This window comes from Thunnus maccoyii, chromosome 22 (assembly GCF_910596095.1).
Source record: "Thunnus maccoyii chromosome 22, fThuMac1.1, whole genome shotgun sequence".
NCBI lineage: Eukaryota > Metazoa > Chordata > Actinopteri > Scombriformes > Scombridae > Thunnus > Thunnus maccoyii.
Genome location: NC_056554.1, coordinates 4,203,631 through 4,219,552, shown reverse-complemented (window position 1 = coordinate 4,219,552; position 15,922 = coordinate 4,203,631). Strand labels below are relative to the sequence as shown.

Genomic DNA, 15,922 nt, shown 5'->3' with positions numbered 1-15,922 from the left:
ATGTGTGAGCAATGTGTGGACCATATCATTCTTCTGCCAATGCTGAGTGTATCCTTTGTTTGCTTTCAATAATGCTAGCTGTATTGTATGCTAAATTGTTAGCTCATACACTGGACAGAAATGTAGCGCAACAGATGATTTTAGTGTCACGTTTCCATAGCATAATCCATCCAGGGTTTAGGTCATGATATGAAAATAAGGTATTTATTAACTGATAAGATAAGAAATACTGTACCAGCCTAATGGGCGCCTATTGATTACCAAGGAGTTAATACAGAAACACTTGACCCAATGAGTCAGCTAGTTTCAGAAAGACACTCCTTTGCTCATAAGAACAAACTAAACTTGTATACCACAGCACAGTATAGTACCCGCCAGTATACTGTATACTCACGGACATAACTTGCAAAAGGTGTTAACCACCACATGATGTGAATGTGGCGGTTCCTTTCTCACACTTTCACACTGTGAGAAGTGTCATCTGTATAGGAATTACAGGACAAAATTCTTTTAGATTTCTTGGCAAGTAGAGTCTTTCTTGACAATAAAGCTGGTATGTAGAGCTCAAGAAACTGAGTTTAAAGCTGTCAGTGCTGTCAACAAGTGTCTCATTGATGAAAATACTGCAGGAGTTGTTTTAAAGTTGACTTCAACATCATAAAAGATGACTCAGGTACTTAAACTCATTGTTTTAGGCTGCTGAATGGTGGTACAACATGTTAAGTCATTCTCCACATTACTTATATTATTGTGCACCTATACAATGTGTGTGATCTGAATGATTTATGAACTAATAAGTCATGGAATCCAACTGTTTAAATGCATCCCGCAGTAATATATTGTAGCTTAAAAAATGTAGGGCCTTTCATAATGTTTCTCATTGTTTTTCACATAAACTTTTGCAGCCCTATACTTTGACAAGGTGCTGTTTCCAGGAAACAAGGCCAGACCAAGGCAGGCTACCAGCAACAAAAGAAAAATGCAAGCAGACATGGACACAACAAGTTTTGTGGTTCAAGTTCACCTCTGCACAGCAGCATAGACGACCACCAACCACAGCTGATGCAGCATCACTGGGTTTAAATGTGTTTCAGTATCATCTAGTGATGATACACAGCGCAGAGTTTATAACTCGCACAAATAAAATCATGGATTGCTTTATCTCAGTGAAACGAATCTCAGAGTCACCTGCCTGTATGGTTTGGTTAATGAAAAGACCTCACCTTAAACCAATAAATGACTAGCTGCATATGGTCTATGAGGTAATATGTACACTGGGCGTAGTTGGACTGAGGTTGTGTTGACACAGTTGGAGCCAACACCTATATCAAACACTTAAATTGGTATTACCTGGCCTTTAGAGCCTTGTCTTATCACTGGTCCCGAACCCATTTTACAAAAAGGTATAAAAGGAGTCAGCTCTCTCCTCTTCCACTCCTGACACATCTTCGGCTCTGTTGACCGGTGTTGGCCTTCTGTTTTCCTCTTTACTGTATCAACCACCTCTCAAGCAGCAACCATGACCCAGCTAGAGACAGCCATGGCCCTCCTGATGAAGACCTTTGATACCTATGCTGCTGGCGAGGGCAGTAAGGACTCCCTAACCAACAATGAGGTCAAGACTTTGCTGGAGAAGGAGCTGCCTGGAATGCTCAAGGTACTGTACACCACTGGGGAGGGTAATAACTGTGCTGACCAGGTAGCAAACTGTACCGAGACCTAGCACATCATGCTCACACTAATATTCATTCACTGAATTTACTATATGCTGCATAGCACAAGCTACAGAGAGTGTTCAGATACTAAACAGGCAACAATACTGAAAATGTACAATTAAAGAAAATGTATTTTTCAGTTTTTTTTAGCTGATTCTATGCATCATAATGCCCGTTTACCAGATTTAACAGATGCTAAAAGAGCCATTTTCATTTTGTGTTTAACTATTACATTTATGCCCCAGAAATACTTTAGATTACATTGTGCTGCATATAAAAATTTACACAATAAATACATAATAGTTAATAATAATTTTTGAACAATCCCAGGCCCCACCTCTGTGCAGCTCATCATTCAAACCTACAACCAAACAACTTTAAACATGATAAACAGTGTGCAGCTGTGCATTTTTGGATACTTTGTCAAAGTAGATTTTGTGTTTTTGAACTTTTGACCAGTTTGAAGAGTTCCTCTCATCGTTATGTCCTGTTCCAACATCAAGTTTCGATACAATGGCCTTTCTTCACTGAAATAACTATCTTGCACTTGAATAAATACACTCTTGATACTAAAAGTTGACTAAACATGGCTGGAAAAAAAGTGTTTGGGCAAGGCACTTATTTAAAAAAAAACAACTTTTTATATAATGAAGCTTTGTAATAAACTACAACAGTTTTGATGGTATTTTGTTGGTCTGTGCAGGCAGCAAAGAACCCAGGTGAGGTGGACAAGCTGCTGAAAGGTCTGGACTTTAACGGAGACTCTACAGTTGACTTCAACGAGTTTGTGGTGCTGGTAGCTGCTCTCACCTGCGCCTGCCACAACCGCATGTGCAAGAAGTGAGCAGTACGGCTGCACCATTGGGTGTGGGCCAGACAGCGCCAACAATGAAATAAAACCCCTGTAGTGACTGTTTTCTGTAACAACTGAATAAAATGGTTTATTTACCTATACATGGTTGTCAAGTATTGTGTGACTAACATGAAATAAAAAGCAGTAAGATGTTTTTTAACCATTCATAATGGGCCACATAGAGCAGTATGGTAAGGAAGCTTAAATATAAATGCAAAGAAAAATGCTGATTGTGCTTTATGAAATAGCATAAGTTACTACATCGCATCCACGCATTTGGATTTCTACAGCAAATGTGAGAAAACACTAAAAATTCAAGCTTGAACCAAAACTGGTTTTAGTTCCTTAAAACGTGGTTCCTGAGAATGTTTGGAGAATTTCTCACAGGTTTTTCTCATGAGACACAAAAACATGAGGAAAAAAAGACTGAAATGAAAATGAACAGCAGCACGACAATATTGAGATGAAGGGAAGGAATGTAAATGTAACAACTAATAACTAAGAGCATCAATAACTGAAAAACATTAAAAGATATGAACATATAACTAATTAGACAGTAATTTTGTTTTTGCATGCTACTGTGGTAAAAAATATTGTGCAATGGTGTGATGGAAAAAGTGTGAAATCAATGGTCACATTTTACGTTTGAGGCTTTCAATGAGTTCCTATACATGGTCAGATAGCCTCACTCAAGTTACAACAGTCACAAGACTTCCTGCCTAACTAGGGCAACAGGGTGTGCGTGTGAAATAAAGAGTACTCAATGTACTATGCCTTCTCAGACCTCTCTGTTGGCAGGTAATAATCTTGTAACTAAAGGATTTCATGTTTTAACGTCACCAGGAGGATTTGACGAGATGCCTCTTTTTGTTGAGGAAATACTTCCACAGTTGCTCTGATGAAACCATTTCAAGCTTCAAACTAAATGATTTTGGACATTTTGTAGGTACAAGGGTTTCAACCAACAGCTGAATGGAACATTCTCATCGTCGGCACTTGCACAATAATAGGCAAGTGGTCAGAGCGGTGGTTTTGCGTCTCATGCAGCAATGTCAGCAACATACAGAGCATGTCAGCACGTCACAAACAGCGTCTTGTAAACATGTTCGTGGTCACATGCAGGGCTATTTCAAGAACAACAGGATCTTTTCCACCACAACAAATTGATGGGGACATTTTGAATTACACAACAGCCCTATGATGTAAACTGATAGTCCAGACTGAGCCTGAGTGGTGCTGATATTTGACCTGCATTGTGTTTACACCTGATTAGTCTGAGTTGGCATCACAAAAACAACAGTGGGGATTTGGAGACTCACAGACACTGGAGGGGAAACTTTTGGACCAGCTATTTTGTTAATCCTGTGATCAGAGGCATCAAGCTGCCTCTTAATCCACCTCTGTGTTACTTTCTGTCTTTAGGTCAGGTCAGCACTCTATCTGCCCACCAGGGTGCACTGGCCGAGTGACACACTTTCTCCAGCCGGGACAGTTGTGTAATCACAGCATGCCTATGCTGCCCTCTGGTGGCAGATACTCTCTCCATTTAACAAACTGGGATTAAACAGTATTTTCAATAAATGCATAGGTTTGACATTATATTATCATCAATCAATCACTGCTGCCATCCTGAACAACATGTCTGCATTCATGACCTCCCTCTCCTGTGTGACTGCAGTTGATTTGACTGCAGGCTGAGTCGGAGGCCTCACAGCGCTGTTTGTGAAATGTGGCTGGCCTGTAATCGGCTTGCAAGGTCATTAAGCCCAGACTCTCCTCTCTCAACTTCCTCTCTCACTCTCTCTCTCTGTGCGGGGCATTATAAAGGCTTATAGGGATTAGGTGTCCAGAACGGAGGAGGATGTGGCTCTGGAGTCAGGAGATACAGGTGGGGAGGGAAAGTGTGGTGGGGTGAGGATTTTGTTGTATTTGCTGGTGTATGTTTTTGATGCTCACTTGTGCATAAGCACAAACACATTGCATTTTTAATTTCATTTATTTTTCATTGCATTTCTGTCTTCATAAGAAAGTTCTATTGTCTGAAGCAGGCCATGGAATATGGTCAAAAGCTCTGAGAATAGCTATGTAAGTGGGCCTTGTGTTATACAAATAATAACCACAGATATGTGTTTCCAATTTTAAGAATGAATCACCATTCCCAAGCATTCATAAATCCTTTATAAGTCATAACTTTTAATAGATTATTTAACAATGATTCATTTTTGGTTGCCAGGCTCTCCCATGTAAACATTTGCAAACCTAATGGTTTATTAGAAAGTAAGAGCCTTTACCCTTACCATCATTTACCCAGATGGTGGATGTTTAACAACCTGGCAACCCAAATGTTGTTCCTATAAATGGCTTGTAAATACAGAGGTAAAGAAAGGCCAAAATAATTTGAATTTTATTAGAGGCTGAATAGTAAATAGTGAAATGTAACCACTACTAATTACCATCTATCCTCCATCAAAAGCCATCTATTTGAATTAATGTGGTTTGAATGGTCCCCTCCATTCAAATTTCAGAGGGTAATCTCAAGTTTTGAACATTTAGAAACTGGACATTACCTTATAGGACAGAGGTCTGATTCACTCCATTCAGGCTCGATTGCTTGTCTTGGTAGCCCAGATGTTCAAGATTGCAATTTTCATGCATATTTTAATGTTTGAATATAACCCAGCCAATTTGAGCTTCTTAATTTTTTTTTACTTGACTTGAATTTTAAGATCCGAAAATGACAAACTTGGATTTAAACATCTTGATAATAGTTTTTGTTAAAATAGTGGAATAGTGGAATCTAAACTGGTGAACCACAACAGAAGTCAGTTTCAAAGCACATAAATTCAGGTTTTTCAAAGTAATATGTTCAGTGCTATTAATTCAGTGGTATTCAAATGTCAACATCAAGACTTTGCAGTGGTGAAATTTCACAAAGAAGTACTGAGTAGCTTACAAGATTCAGATATTTATGGCCTTTCTTTGCCTCCATACACTATCTATAAAGCATTTTTAATGATTTATTAACCATTAATAAAGCCATTTTAAACCTTTTACAAAGAATACCCCATGTTTATTATTATTATCACTCAATTCTCTTCCAATGTTTTCCTGTATTGGTACGCAGTACGGACAAAATGAGAACTATTATTTCAATACAGTAAATGAGTAGTTCTCCATTTCAACAAGACAAAGAATTTTGATCCATAAAAGGAAGTCATCATAGAATCATCAATAAATTGAAGAGAGAGCAGGGTGTATTGATTATAATAATAATAAAAAAAACATGATGAAATTATTAATGTCTAATTTTGGTGCAAAAGTCTTCCCATAGACTTCAATCTCAAAGTGGGTGTCAATGTATACTTGCGGTTAGAGGTTTACACCACTCACAAACACACACACTACTCAGCTCAGTCCACGTGAAGAGGTATGGCAGTTATGAATACCTCATTCTGTTTTAAAGCCACACATCTCTGGTCATATGAGTTGCCAGGGTGTCCAGCTCATCTCGTGGCCTGACTCTCAGCAGGAGAAACAGGATAAACACACTGCTGCTCTTTGTCTTAAACTTTAACCCAGTGTGTTTCTCGTCCCCGGTAGGCGTCATGAGGCGTCCCTGAGTTCTACTGAGGGACCGCAATTCGTCTGGGACTTGTTAAAGGCTACTTGACACATGACTCATGGGTTGTTTAAATATTGATTATGTCAACTTTCCACTCGTGATGCTATGTCATGGACATGGAGGTAAACAAAAAAGATAGAAAAGAAAACATGGCTTCTAGTGTTTGATCATCAACAAGGAAATAGGAAAAAGTGAGGAGATTAAAGCTGCTCTACTCAATATTTTCATATCACCACATGGGTCAGATGACTCCGTGTAATGTGAAAGGTTTCACTCTTAGTGACAAACCCACTGTGAATTATCAGCAAACAGGCAGCTGTTATCAGCAAAAAAGCTTGATAACCCCAGTGTACACTACCTGCCCAGCATCAAACTATAGATAGACAAAGTTCACAACTAGCTTGTGAACATAGTGGAGCATTTAGCAGCTAAAGAGTCAGATATTTTTCTCAGGAGTTGGTGAAGACCAAAACAGAGCTAAAAGGAGAGTAAATATTGGACTTACATTTATCAGGTGGACAGAAACACAACTCTAAATGAATGCCAATGTTGCTTTGTGTCTGTTGGATGAATAAATGATAAACTGTTTGCTAACACATTTGCCATATCAATTATTACCATAAGGTGATAATATGTCAGTGTTCTGTTACAGCTTATTTCTGCTGCCCCCAAGTGGTCAAAAATCAATGAATGCATGTTTAACTTTACATGACCTACAAATATGTAAACCCAGCCATTATTCCTTATTGCTTTATTTTTAGTCTATACTAATTAAAATCAAATGAGTTAGAGAAACCTAGACAAAAAAGATATTTAGATTGACATTTTGTATAGTGTATTTTATGTGAAACATACATTTGTATGGATTTCTCTCCTTAAAATAATCTATAGTCATATAACACACATAAGTTACTTTTTTCTATGCTGTATGCTAAGAATTTAATATCATTTTGCATTATTTCACATCAAAAAGATGTTTGTCTTAAAGTGTGGAGAGACAGCTCTGACTCCATTAAATCCAAGAAATGTTAGACGACAAAGCTGTGGTTACTTTGAAGGAACATTATGCTACACCATGCAAGTTAAGAAATATGAAATATGTTGAGTAATACAGTAATTGTACATACTTTTGATATTAATTAAATATTCCATGCTCCCCCTCAAAAGTTTCATAGAACATGGGATGTTCATTTCCAAATCCTCTGCCTGATGATGCAAGCATGGACATAAAATTGAGGGAAGGTTCAGGATTTGCTGTTGTTCATATAGCCTGCTTAAAATATAACAAGTTAAGAGAGATAAGCTTGAAAATCGGTGAAATGACCCTTTAATCTACAGCAAACCATGTGACACGTCTCTTTATACCAGAAATAGTTGCTGAGTGAGTCTTCATATTAACACACAACTGGAATTACTTACAGTATGAGTTTATTTTGCATTGCAAAAGACAAGGAGACCATGCAAGGATCATTTGCAAAACAAAGGCAGTATTAATGGGTGTGCCTAAAACCTGTCTCCCAAGAGCAACCTGTTGACTGCGTGTGTGGACTGGAGGTTTGTGTACACACTGACAAACAGTTGCTAGGGTTTATACAACATACCACTGAGTTCCTCCCATACCACGCATTCCTTTCAACCGAATGTCACATAGGCCATTTCTGTCAAACAGGATACTGGTATCTGTCTGCTTTGAAGGCTACAAAGTCCTGTCTCTGCTGCTGAATATTGATTTATGAACCCAGCTGGAGTGACGCCGTCTGTCTCCACCATTAGGTGCCTTTTTCAACATGTTTATGTGTGATAAGATTTGTCGTGTGGTCTTTATCAACATGACTGAGAAGCTCTAAAAGGTCTGATAGTGGGGGGAAAGAAACACGAAACAGCCCTCATTCATACCAGACAGTCGTGTCAGTGCTGTCACCTTTGACCTACACACATGATAAGCAGGCTTGTTGTGTGATTAGCTCCTTGTGCAGGAGCTTTCGTTGGGTTGTAGCTAACATGCTCCACCGTTCAAATTTTGATGAGACTAATTATGCATCTTTTTAGTATTTGGCAAGATGTGACTGCAGTATTTATTTCTTTGAAATGTTGAGGAGCAAGTTAAAGCCCAATAAAAAGAAATGGGAGGAAGAAATCCACTGTAGTGTCATACTGGAACATGTGACACTGGAGTGCTCATTTGATCTGTGTAATGTCATTTGATTTTTACAGCTGAGTGTTAAGTTGAATCCACAAGGACTGACTAGAATAGATCCAGAGGTGTAAGTTTAGCTTTATTAGGTTCAGTTAGTGGTCATCAAGGCAAACAACTACCAACACCACCTCCAATATAAACATAAATCAGTTACTGTGTCCACCCTCATTTCATTTGTCTCACTTAATCAGTTTGTACTTGTTAGATACACACCATAAATGTACCTCATAAATACAGTGTATGTCTTCCAGCTTGATAAGATGGAAATAAGTAGTTATTTGTAGGGTAGTTTTTTTTGGTATCAGAAATCTTAAGGTCTGTTTCTAGCTTTAGGAAAAGTGTGTTGTGATGGAGGTATGGCTGGATTACCAACTAGACAAAGTGGGAAACTGCCCAGGGGCCCCAAAAGCTCAGGTCCACTCCATATCATCCAGGACTACATAATTTGATTGATTGAGAATTTGTACAGTCTGAACTCTGACAGATCCTCCATTCTCCATCTTGTGGTCCAAGAAGGACTCTAGTTTTAAGACATTAATTATTTTTTGTTTATATTGTACTCATTTGTTGTAAATGTGTGTTTTATCAAATTGCATACAGAAAAAGACCAGATAGTATTATTTTATCATAAGAATTCTGTAAGGCTGCAAGCAACAGCTATTTTTATTATCAACAGGTCTGAGAATTATTTTCTTAAACAATCAATTGATTGTTCAGTGTATAAAATGTCAGAAAATAGTGAAAAATGTCACTATTCCCTGAAGCCCAAGATAACAAACTACCAAATATTCACATTTTAGAAGTTGGTATGAGTGAATTTTTGGCATTTTTGCGTAAAAATTACTAATAAGTTATCAGAATTGTTGCCAGTTAATTTTCTGTCAGTTGATTAATTATCTAATCATTTCAGCTCTGAAGTAGTAGCATGTATATTGGGGGACAAGGACCCCACAGCAAATTTTTTACCCTGGGGTCCCATAGGAGGTTAATCCAGCCATGGAGATGCACAGTAAATATTCAATTTGTGCAATAATTCATCCCCTTTGTAAGATGTGTGATCAATAATTGTAAAAAACATAAGAAAGGTGTAGAATAATTGTGACAGACATAGTTTCAGTTTTTTTGCATAACAGTGAAATGCTACATAGCTGTAACAGAATCGGCCTGATTGTTCAACGTATGTTAACTATGGGTTCATCACCACAAGCGACACCTTTCAAATTACGCATAGCTATTTGATCCATTATTAATATACAAATAATGATTATTACAGCTTTTTTTCCAACCACCTGTTTCCAAGGTCAAGAATGAACTTTCATGCTAGATAAGACAGTTATGGAGTTGTTGGTGTATTTTTTTCTATTTTGGTGGAGGCTATCTGTTTCCCTCTGTTTTCAATGTTTGTGCTAAATGCTAAATGCGCTAATATTGAACTTCTCATCTAATTTAACTCTGTTTAAAACAGCATATTTCCCATAATGTTGGGGAATTCTTGTAACTCTTCTCTGCAAATAAAAGTGTTGTTAAATTTTCTTTGGTTTCAGTACCTTTAAAACCTCAGTTCTGCTTCTTTACAGTATTCAGTCAGATAGCTTAGCAGGTTCAGATCAAAGGCTGTAGAAAGAATCAGCTGTAAAAGAGAAAAAGAAACAAAACTGTCCGCTTTCTATTTGACTAGGAGCGCATTGTAAACCTGTTGAGCAAACTATCGGTAATCTTTCACCGTCTGCAGACGGCAGACAGGTTTAACAGAGGGCTGTGAGGCCGAGCTATTTGCATTGAGAGCACATTCATGCCTGTACTGTGCTGATAACAGGCTCTCTGTGGATAGACTGTGACCGCATGATGTAATCCACATTTCCCTGCTTTTGCAGCCACTTGCCTGTGACGTAATTAAAACTAGCGATGTTTGTGCACTGTCCTGATGCAAACAGTCCTGCTCTCTGTCTTATTCTCTTATTCACACACACATACACACACAGAAACACATGACAAGGAGACTTTGTCCTCCTTTATCGTCAGCAGCCCTCAAAAAGTCCTTCTGCGCAGACACAGACAGACACATTTACACATTGTCAGAATTATCTCGGCCTTACATCACCGTCAGCCAGCACATATCTGATTCATTCAAAACCATTAGCACCCATAGAAATCCTTTAAAGCTCCGGATGCCTTCAGGTTTTCTCTCACACTGCAAGAGCTCTGACGTCAGACTTGTAAAATCTGTAGTTTAAATCCCCGAATATCCTTCAGGGTGATGATCATTATCAAAAAACAATTATACACCATTTCTCTTGCAGTCAAATGTCACCTCATCAAATGATAATGTTTGTTTGAATGCCTGATTGCATTGTCTTACAATACAAAATGGGATAATGTTAGTTAAATGTTTAAATGCTGCTCTGAGAGCCTAAAGTTAAGATCACTAGTGGCTTTGTGTAATTATAAGCCATCAGACTGATTGATCTGTATTGATTGACCTACTGATTGATCTCTCTGCTGGAGTAATCGAGTCATAGAGAAACCAGTGTCTTTAGATGGCATGCACATAAATGCTCCTGAACTTAGATAAGGGAGATTATACACTGAAGATTACCTTTAACATCAGTATAGTTAGTGGCCAAAGTTTATGTCAGGTTGCAAGCAGCCAGAGGCTACTACAGAAAGAACTCAGTGACTCAGCAGTATGTGCTGCTGGCAGTGGAATAAACTTTATTGCTTGTAAACCATTTCACATACAGATGGAAACTAAGTGAAACTAGCTAGGTGAAAAGTTGTGGCAAAGGCAGGTGTCTTCTGAAAAGAGTAACTATGAAAGATGTGGAAATTGAATCATGTAGCACTCTCAAAGTGACAAATGATTTTGGAGCAATGCTAAAATTACAAGTAAGAACTAAAATAAAAGCAAATGTAAAATAAAAAATGGAACTGAAAATATCTTGTGTACTTGTAAATAAAGAATGTTTATAATGGTATTTTGAAAAGCACGTGAAATTCATGTTTTCATCCGCACAATATTGAACAGTGTATCATTCATTTTTACATGCTTCACATGATTTGTGAATGTGCTTTGTTCCTGTATCATGTGAGTTTCATGTGCATTATCCAAAAGCAACATGTGTGTATGTGTGAATTTATCACACTGTGAGATAAAAGCATTTTAGTGTTCATTAGCCTGCATGTATGTGGCGGTATGCAGTATGAAATGTAAAGCTGACAGGAAATTAGAAGAGAGATGAGGAATGACAAAAGTCTTGATGCCTGGACAGTCCTACAGTTGATGCTTTCACATGTGATGTCCTGCATTTCACATGTGAAATATCTGAAAATCACATGTGATTTATGTTAAGTCTCAGTTTGATCTCTACAAATATTCAAATTAAGACAAAACATTTATTAAAAAAAAAAATCAATACAATTAGCACTGCAGCATCCAAATGAAGACCACGTAGAGGTGAAAGAGATCCTGTTGATCAGAATTAGACAAGGATCAGGTGAAACAGAGAGACAGAAAACATACTATGTAACCCTCCACCACTGACACTGGTGGCACCTGAGTGAAAAATTGCATGTGAACACGTCATAATCAACAACTGAGTCAACTCTTATACTTAACATCACATATTCAACCCAACAAATAACTGCACCCCTTCCGTATCTGTCTTAATGTTTTGACTCTTGATAAAAGTTTGCAGCCTGGTCACCTCCGCAAGACGCAGCATGACAATAATAGACGACACAACGAGAGTATTAGCACTGCCCGTAAAATAACTGCACTTATTATTTATGGCAGAAGAGTGGTTTTACAGTTTCATTATCTTTCCGAGTGGTCTGAGGTGATGTGTGGTATACAGGCAGAGTGCCAGTGCAAGCATTGTGCAACTGTATGCACAGGAAACAAAACATCACTCAAACAGACAAGTCACTGTTACAACAGTCTGTATGCATGCGCGTGAACACATACAAATGCATGTATGCAGTGCACACAGCAGACAGTGGTAAACAGCTTTGGACACAAGAATGAGGAACTGAAATCATATGGCTTTATTTGGGGCGGGGTTTGTTTCTTCCCCAAAGTTGCTGATTGGTCTTTTTTATTAATACTTTAAGCTGTGATTGGTGTCTTCATTGAAAAGTGTTTAAATTCTGCAGAAGGATTAGTGCTCTGAGAAGTGTGTCAACTTAAGAGGAGGTGAGAATTGCTCACTGTTTGCCGCCCATATGGCATCAGTCTCTCCTATGATGACTTCTGGCATGTGACTGTCTGGATACTGGTGACGGTGAATAATAAGTTTAATCGCTTCCGTCAGAAGATTGTCTGGATACAATGTGATTAACATGTGTTTGTCAGAAATAAACACCAGAAAAAGTCCACTTCTGATATGATGCAGTTTTCACTACATTGACTGTCCATGGCAAATCCTGAAACTGAACTGACTGGTACAGAATAATTCCCAGCAATGTGTGTCAAGTCTTTCTTCTAGTAATCCAGTTGTTAGTGGCAAAAAATATATTAATATAGAATGATCATCAATCATTTTTACCAAATCTCACAAAAAGTATCACCATTGAAACCTACTGTAACAGGAGTCTTAAGTTAGCAAAAATGTTATACAATTCAGTTTGTTTGCTTTGTCAAAAATATCATTGTAGAGAATGAACTACTAATGCATATAATTATGCATTAGTATGTTTTCTTAGTATTACCCTAATTGTAAGTGCAGGTTTGTCCCAAGATGATCAAAATACAATTTGAATTCTGAATTGTTCCAATTTTTTAGGTTTTTCAGCACAAATTTGGTCAAATTTAAAGAATTAAAGGAAAACAAAAGAACAACAAAACCCATACCAGTTACTTTTTTGAATCATTTCATTCATTCAGACTGAGACTGAGGTTGTGTTAGGACAGAGAGAAAATGTAAACAAGTTGGTGTATGTACTGTATAGCACGTTATTTTGCTCGTGACCTGTGGCTAATATATGATTTACCTCATTGACCCACCCTGCGGATGATAAACCAGCTTCACCTCAGACAGCACTGTGAATGCACAGTGAAGGTGGAAGCCAGTACTAAAGCTTTGTGGGAAACATTTTGCTTTCACAACCGTGGAGTGAAATCACCCGCCTCTTACCCCCACCCTACCCCCACCTCCCTAACCCCCTTAGGAGAGGATTACGGGGCATCTTTTAACTGTGCCATCTGCTCCAAATTGACTTTCAATTAACACGGGCGAATGAGAAAGCTGTCAGAGCAAAGAGCAGTGCAGATTGAGATGTTGCACTGCGAATGTTAAGTCGTTTGCATGTGCTTTGGAGGTTCAAGTGAGATTTTATCGGTGACAGGAAAGACAGAAACAGTCGGTGAGACAGAGCTATGTAGAGGAAGGAAAAAAAAAGAATATGTTGTAACAACTCTACTATTGAGTCAGTTCACCATATAATTTCAAAGCTCAGGGTTAGGTTACATGACTTCATGAAAAGGATAGTTTGCAGTGTGTGTACAGTATATTGATGGTGAAAACCCACACAACTTCCTCATCGATTAGGCCTGTGTGTTGCACAGGGTCAATATAGTGTTTGGCCTTTGGCTGCAGTGCTCTGGCTTCAGATAAAAGATCAAAAGCCGAACTCAATATTAGTCTGGTAACTAGCCTTAAGGGACCTGCAACTGTGGTAAAATTACAGATATAACCATTAAAATGTGTCAGCTGTTAGATACAAAGACTGTTTCACTCAGAGGAGCGTACACATCCTTCACACACACCTCTTCACTCTGTTTCTTTTGTTTTCTCTCACCCCCACATGCACAGACTCTCGCGTACACTCTGGTCCTGACCTCTTTTTACTTTCTACACACACTCTGAAACACACCCCACATCCACTTTAAGATAATTACAACCAGTGACACAGCAGGCAGGCAGTGGAGAACGGGACTGTGTGTGTGTGTGTGTGTGTGTGTAGTGGTGGCAGCAGTGCAAACAGCTGGTCAATAGGCCTTGACTCATCCCATCCCAGAGGTCGTAACCCCTGAGGTCAGAGGACAGATGAAGTGTGCCGCATTATAGACCCTTGATAGGGGGCAGGTGGTTAGTCCAAAGGATAAGCGCCACCCCCAACATACATGCAAACTCTTCTAAATAGTAATAATAGTAACAGTACAGGTTAGTGGAAAGCTTTAGACAAGCAGGAAAAGGTTGCTGGTTCAAATTACAAGACCTCACTGTACAGCAACTGCTCTTGATGAGTAGTGTTACTATAAATAGTACTAGTAATGGTAACACCATAGCTGTAGTAATAGAGGTACAGTAAGAGGAGCAGTAGTGATAGTAGTCATCGATAAAAAACCAAGGCAATATGAGGTAAAGCTGCAGGAATACTTGACAGTGGTTCATAATAAAGCAGCAGGTCCCAATGATACGAAATTAGTATCGGTATCAGTTTGAAATTACATTTTCTGATAGAGGGCAGGTCCTCTATTTCGATGGCCAAAGAGCAAAACCTCCTATCTGAAAAATGCACTTTTTTGAGAAAACTAAAAAAAAAACTTGTTGTTTTCTTGCAGAATGCTATTTGTTAAGGATAGCCAATACATAATACACTGTTTTTGGACTATATTACTATATTATGTGTCAACAATACCGTAATAACCATACAAACATACCGTAAACAATACCACATAATACAGTAATATAGTCCAAAAACAGTGTATTATGTATTGGTTATCCTTAACAAGGATATCCAAATATCAGTTGTTTTTTTAAAACAAGTTTTCTCAAAAAAGTGCATTTTTCAGATAGGAGGTTTTACTCTTCGGCCATCGATTTGTGCCTTTTCCTGAAAAGATTAATTGTATCCAACAACTACCATCCTCTGTTAATGACTTCCAGAAATGGCATTGGTACAAAATAATATCTGGCAATGTGTCTCTTCTCTCTACAAGTAGTCAAATAATTGATAATAAAATAATTGACTGCATCACAAAAAGAAAAATTACAATATTTCCACATAATCTATTAGAACATCAATCTGTAAACTCAGAGGAAATGTAAATCAAATTCAATTTGCTTTTTTTGTCAAAAAATAATTTAAAAACATGGTATTTTATAAGGATAATAATTACTGTTTCTGTTTGTGGAAGAGGTCTGAAACTCAAAGCAACAGTCATAAAAATGGCAAAATTGCACAGAGACGTTATTGCTGTTATGGTTTCACTAATAAATTTGTTGACAATGTTGATTTGGTGTGTTATGTAATCATAACTAACATTATATGAAAGTACTTCCACAAACACATTGTAGTGTAAGATGATAAATAAACAATTGTGAAAAATTGTGCAACCTATTTGTTTTGTATTTTGAGTATACATAAATTAAGAATGATGGTTTTCTTTCAAAGGCAAGAGTTATTTGTGTTTAGGTGTGTTTATATTTTTATAACTTAAACACAAGAGAGAATATATAATCATTCGTTTAATTTTCTGATGAGTTTAATCCGCTCAATCTGTCATTCATCAATTTACTTTAGTTTCAGTACAA

General features: G+C 37.8%; 1 protein-coding gene across 1 annotated transcript; it reads left to right on the top strand.

Moving 5' to 3' along the window:
• The first annotated feature begins 585 nt into the window (after nt 1–585).
• Nucleotides 586–2,609, top strand: LOC121889467 (protein S100-P-like). Its single transcript, XM_042401441.1, has 3 exons — nt 586–673; nt 1,515–1,657; nt 2,419–2,609. Exons 2-3 carry the CDS (start codon nt 1,520–1,522, stop codon nt 2,557–2,559), a joined length of 279 nt encoding a protein of 92 aa, XP_042257375.1. The 5' UTR covers nt 586–673; nt 1,515–1,519; the 3' UTR covers nt 2,560–2,609.
• Nucleotides 2,610–15,922: the final 13,313 nt, after the last annotated feature.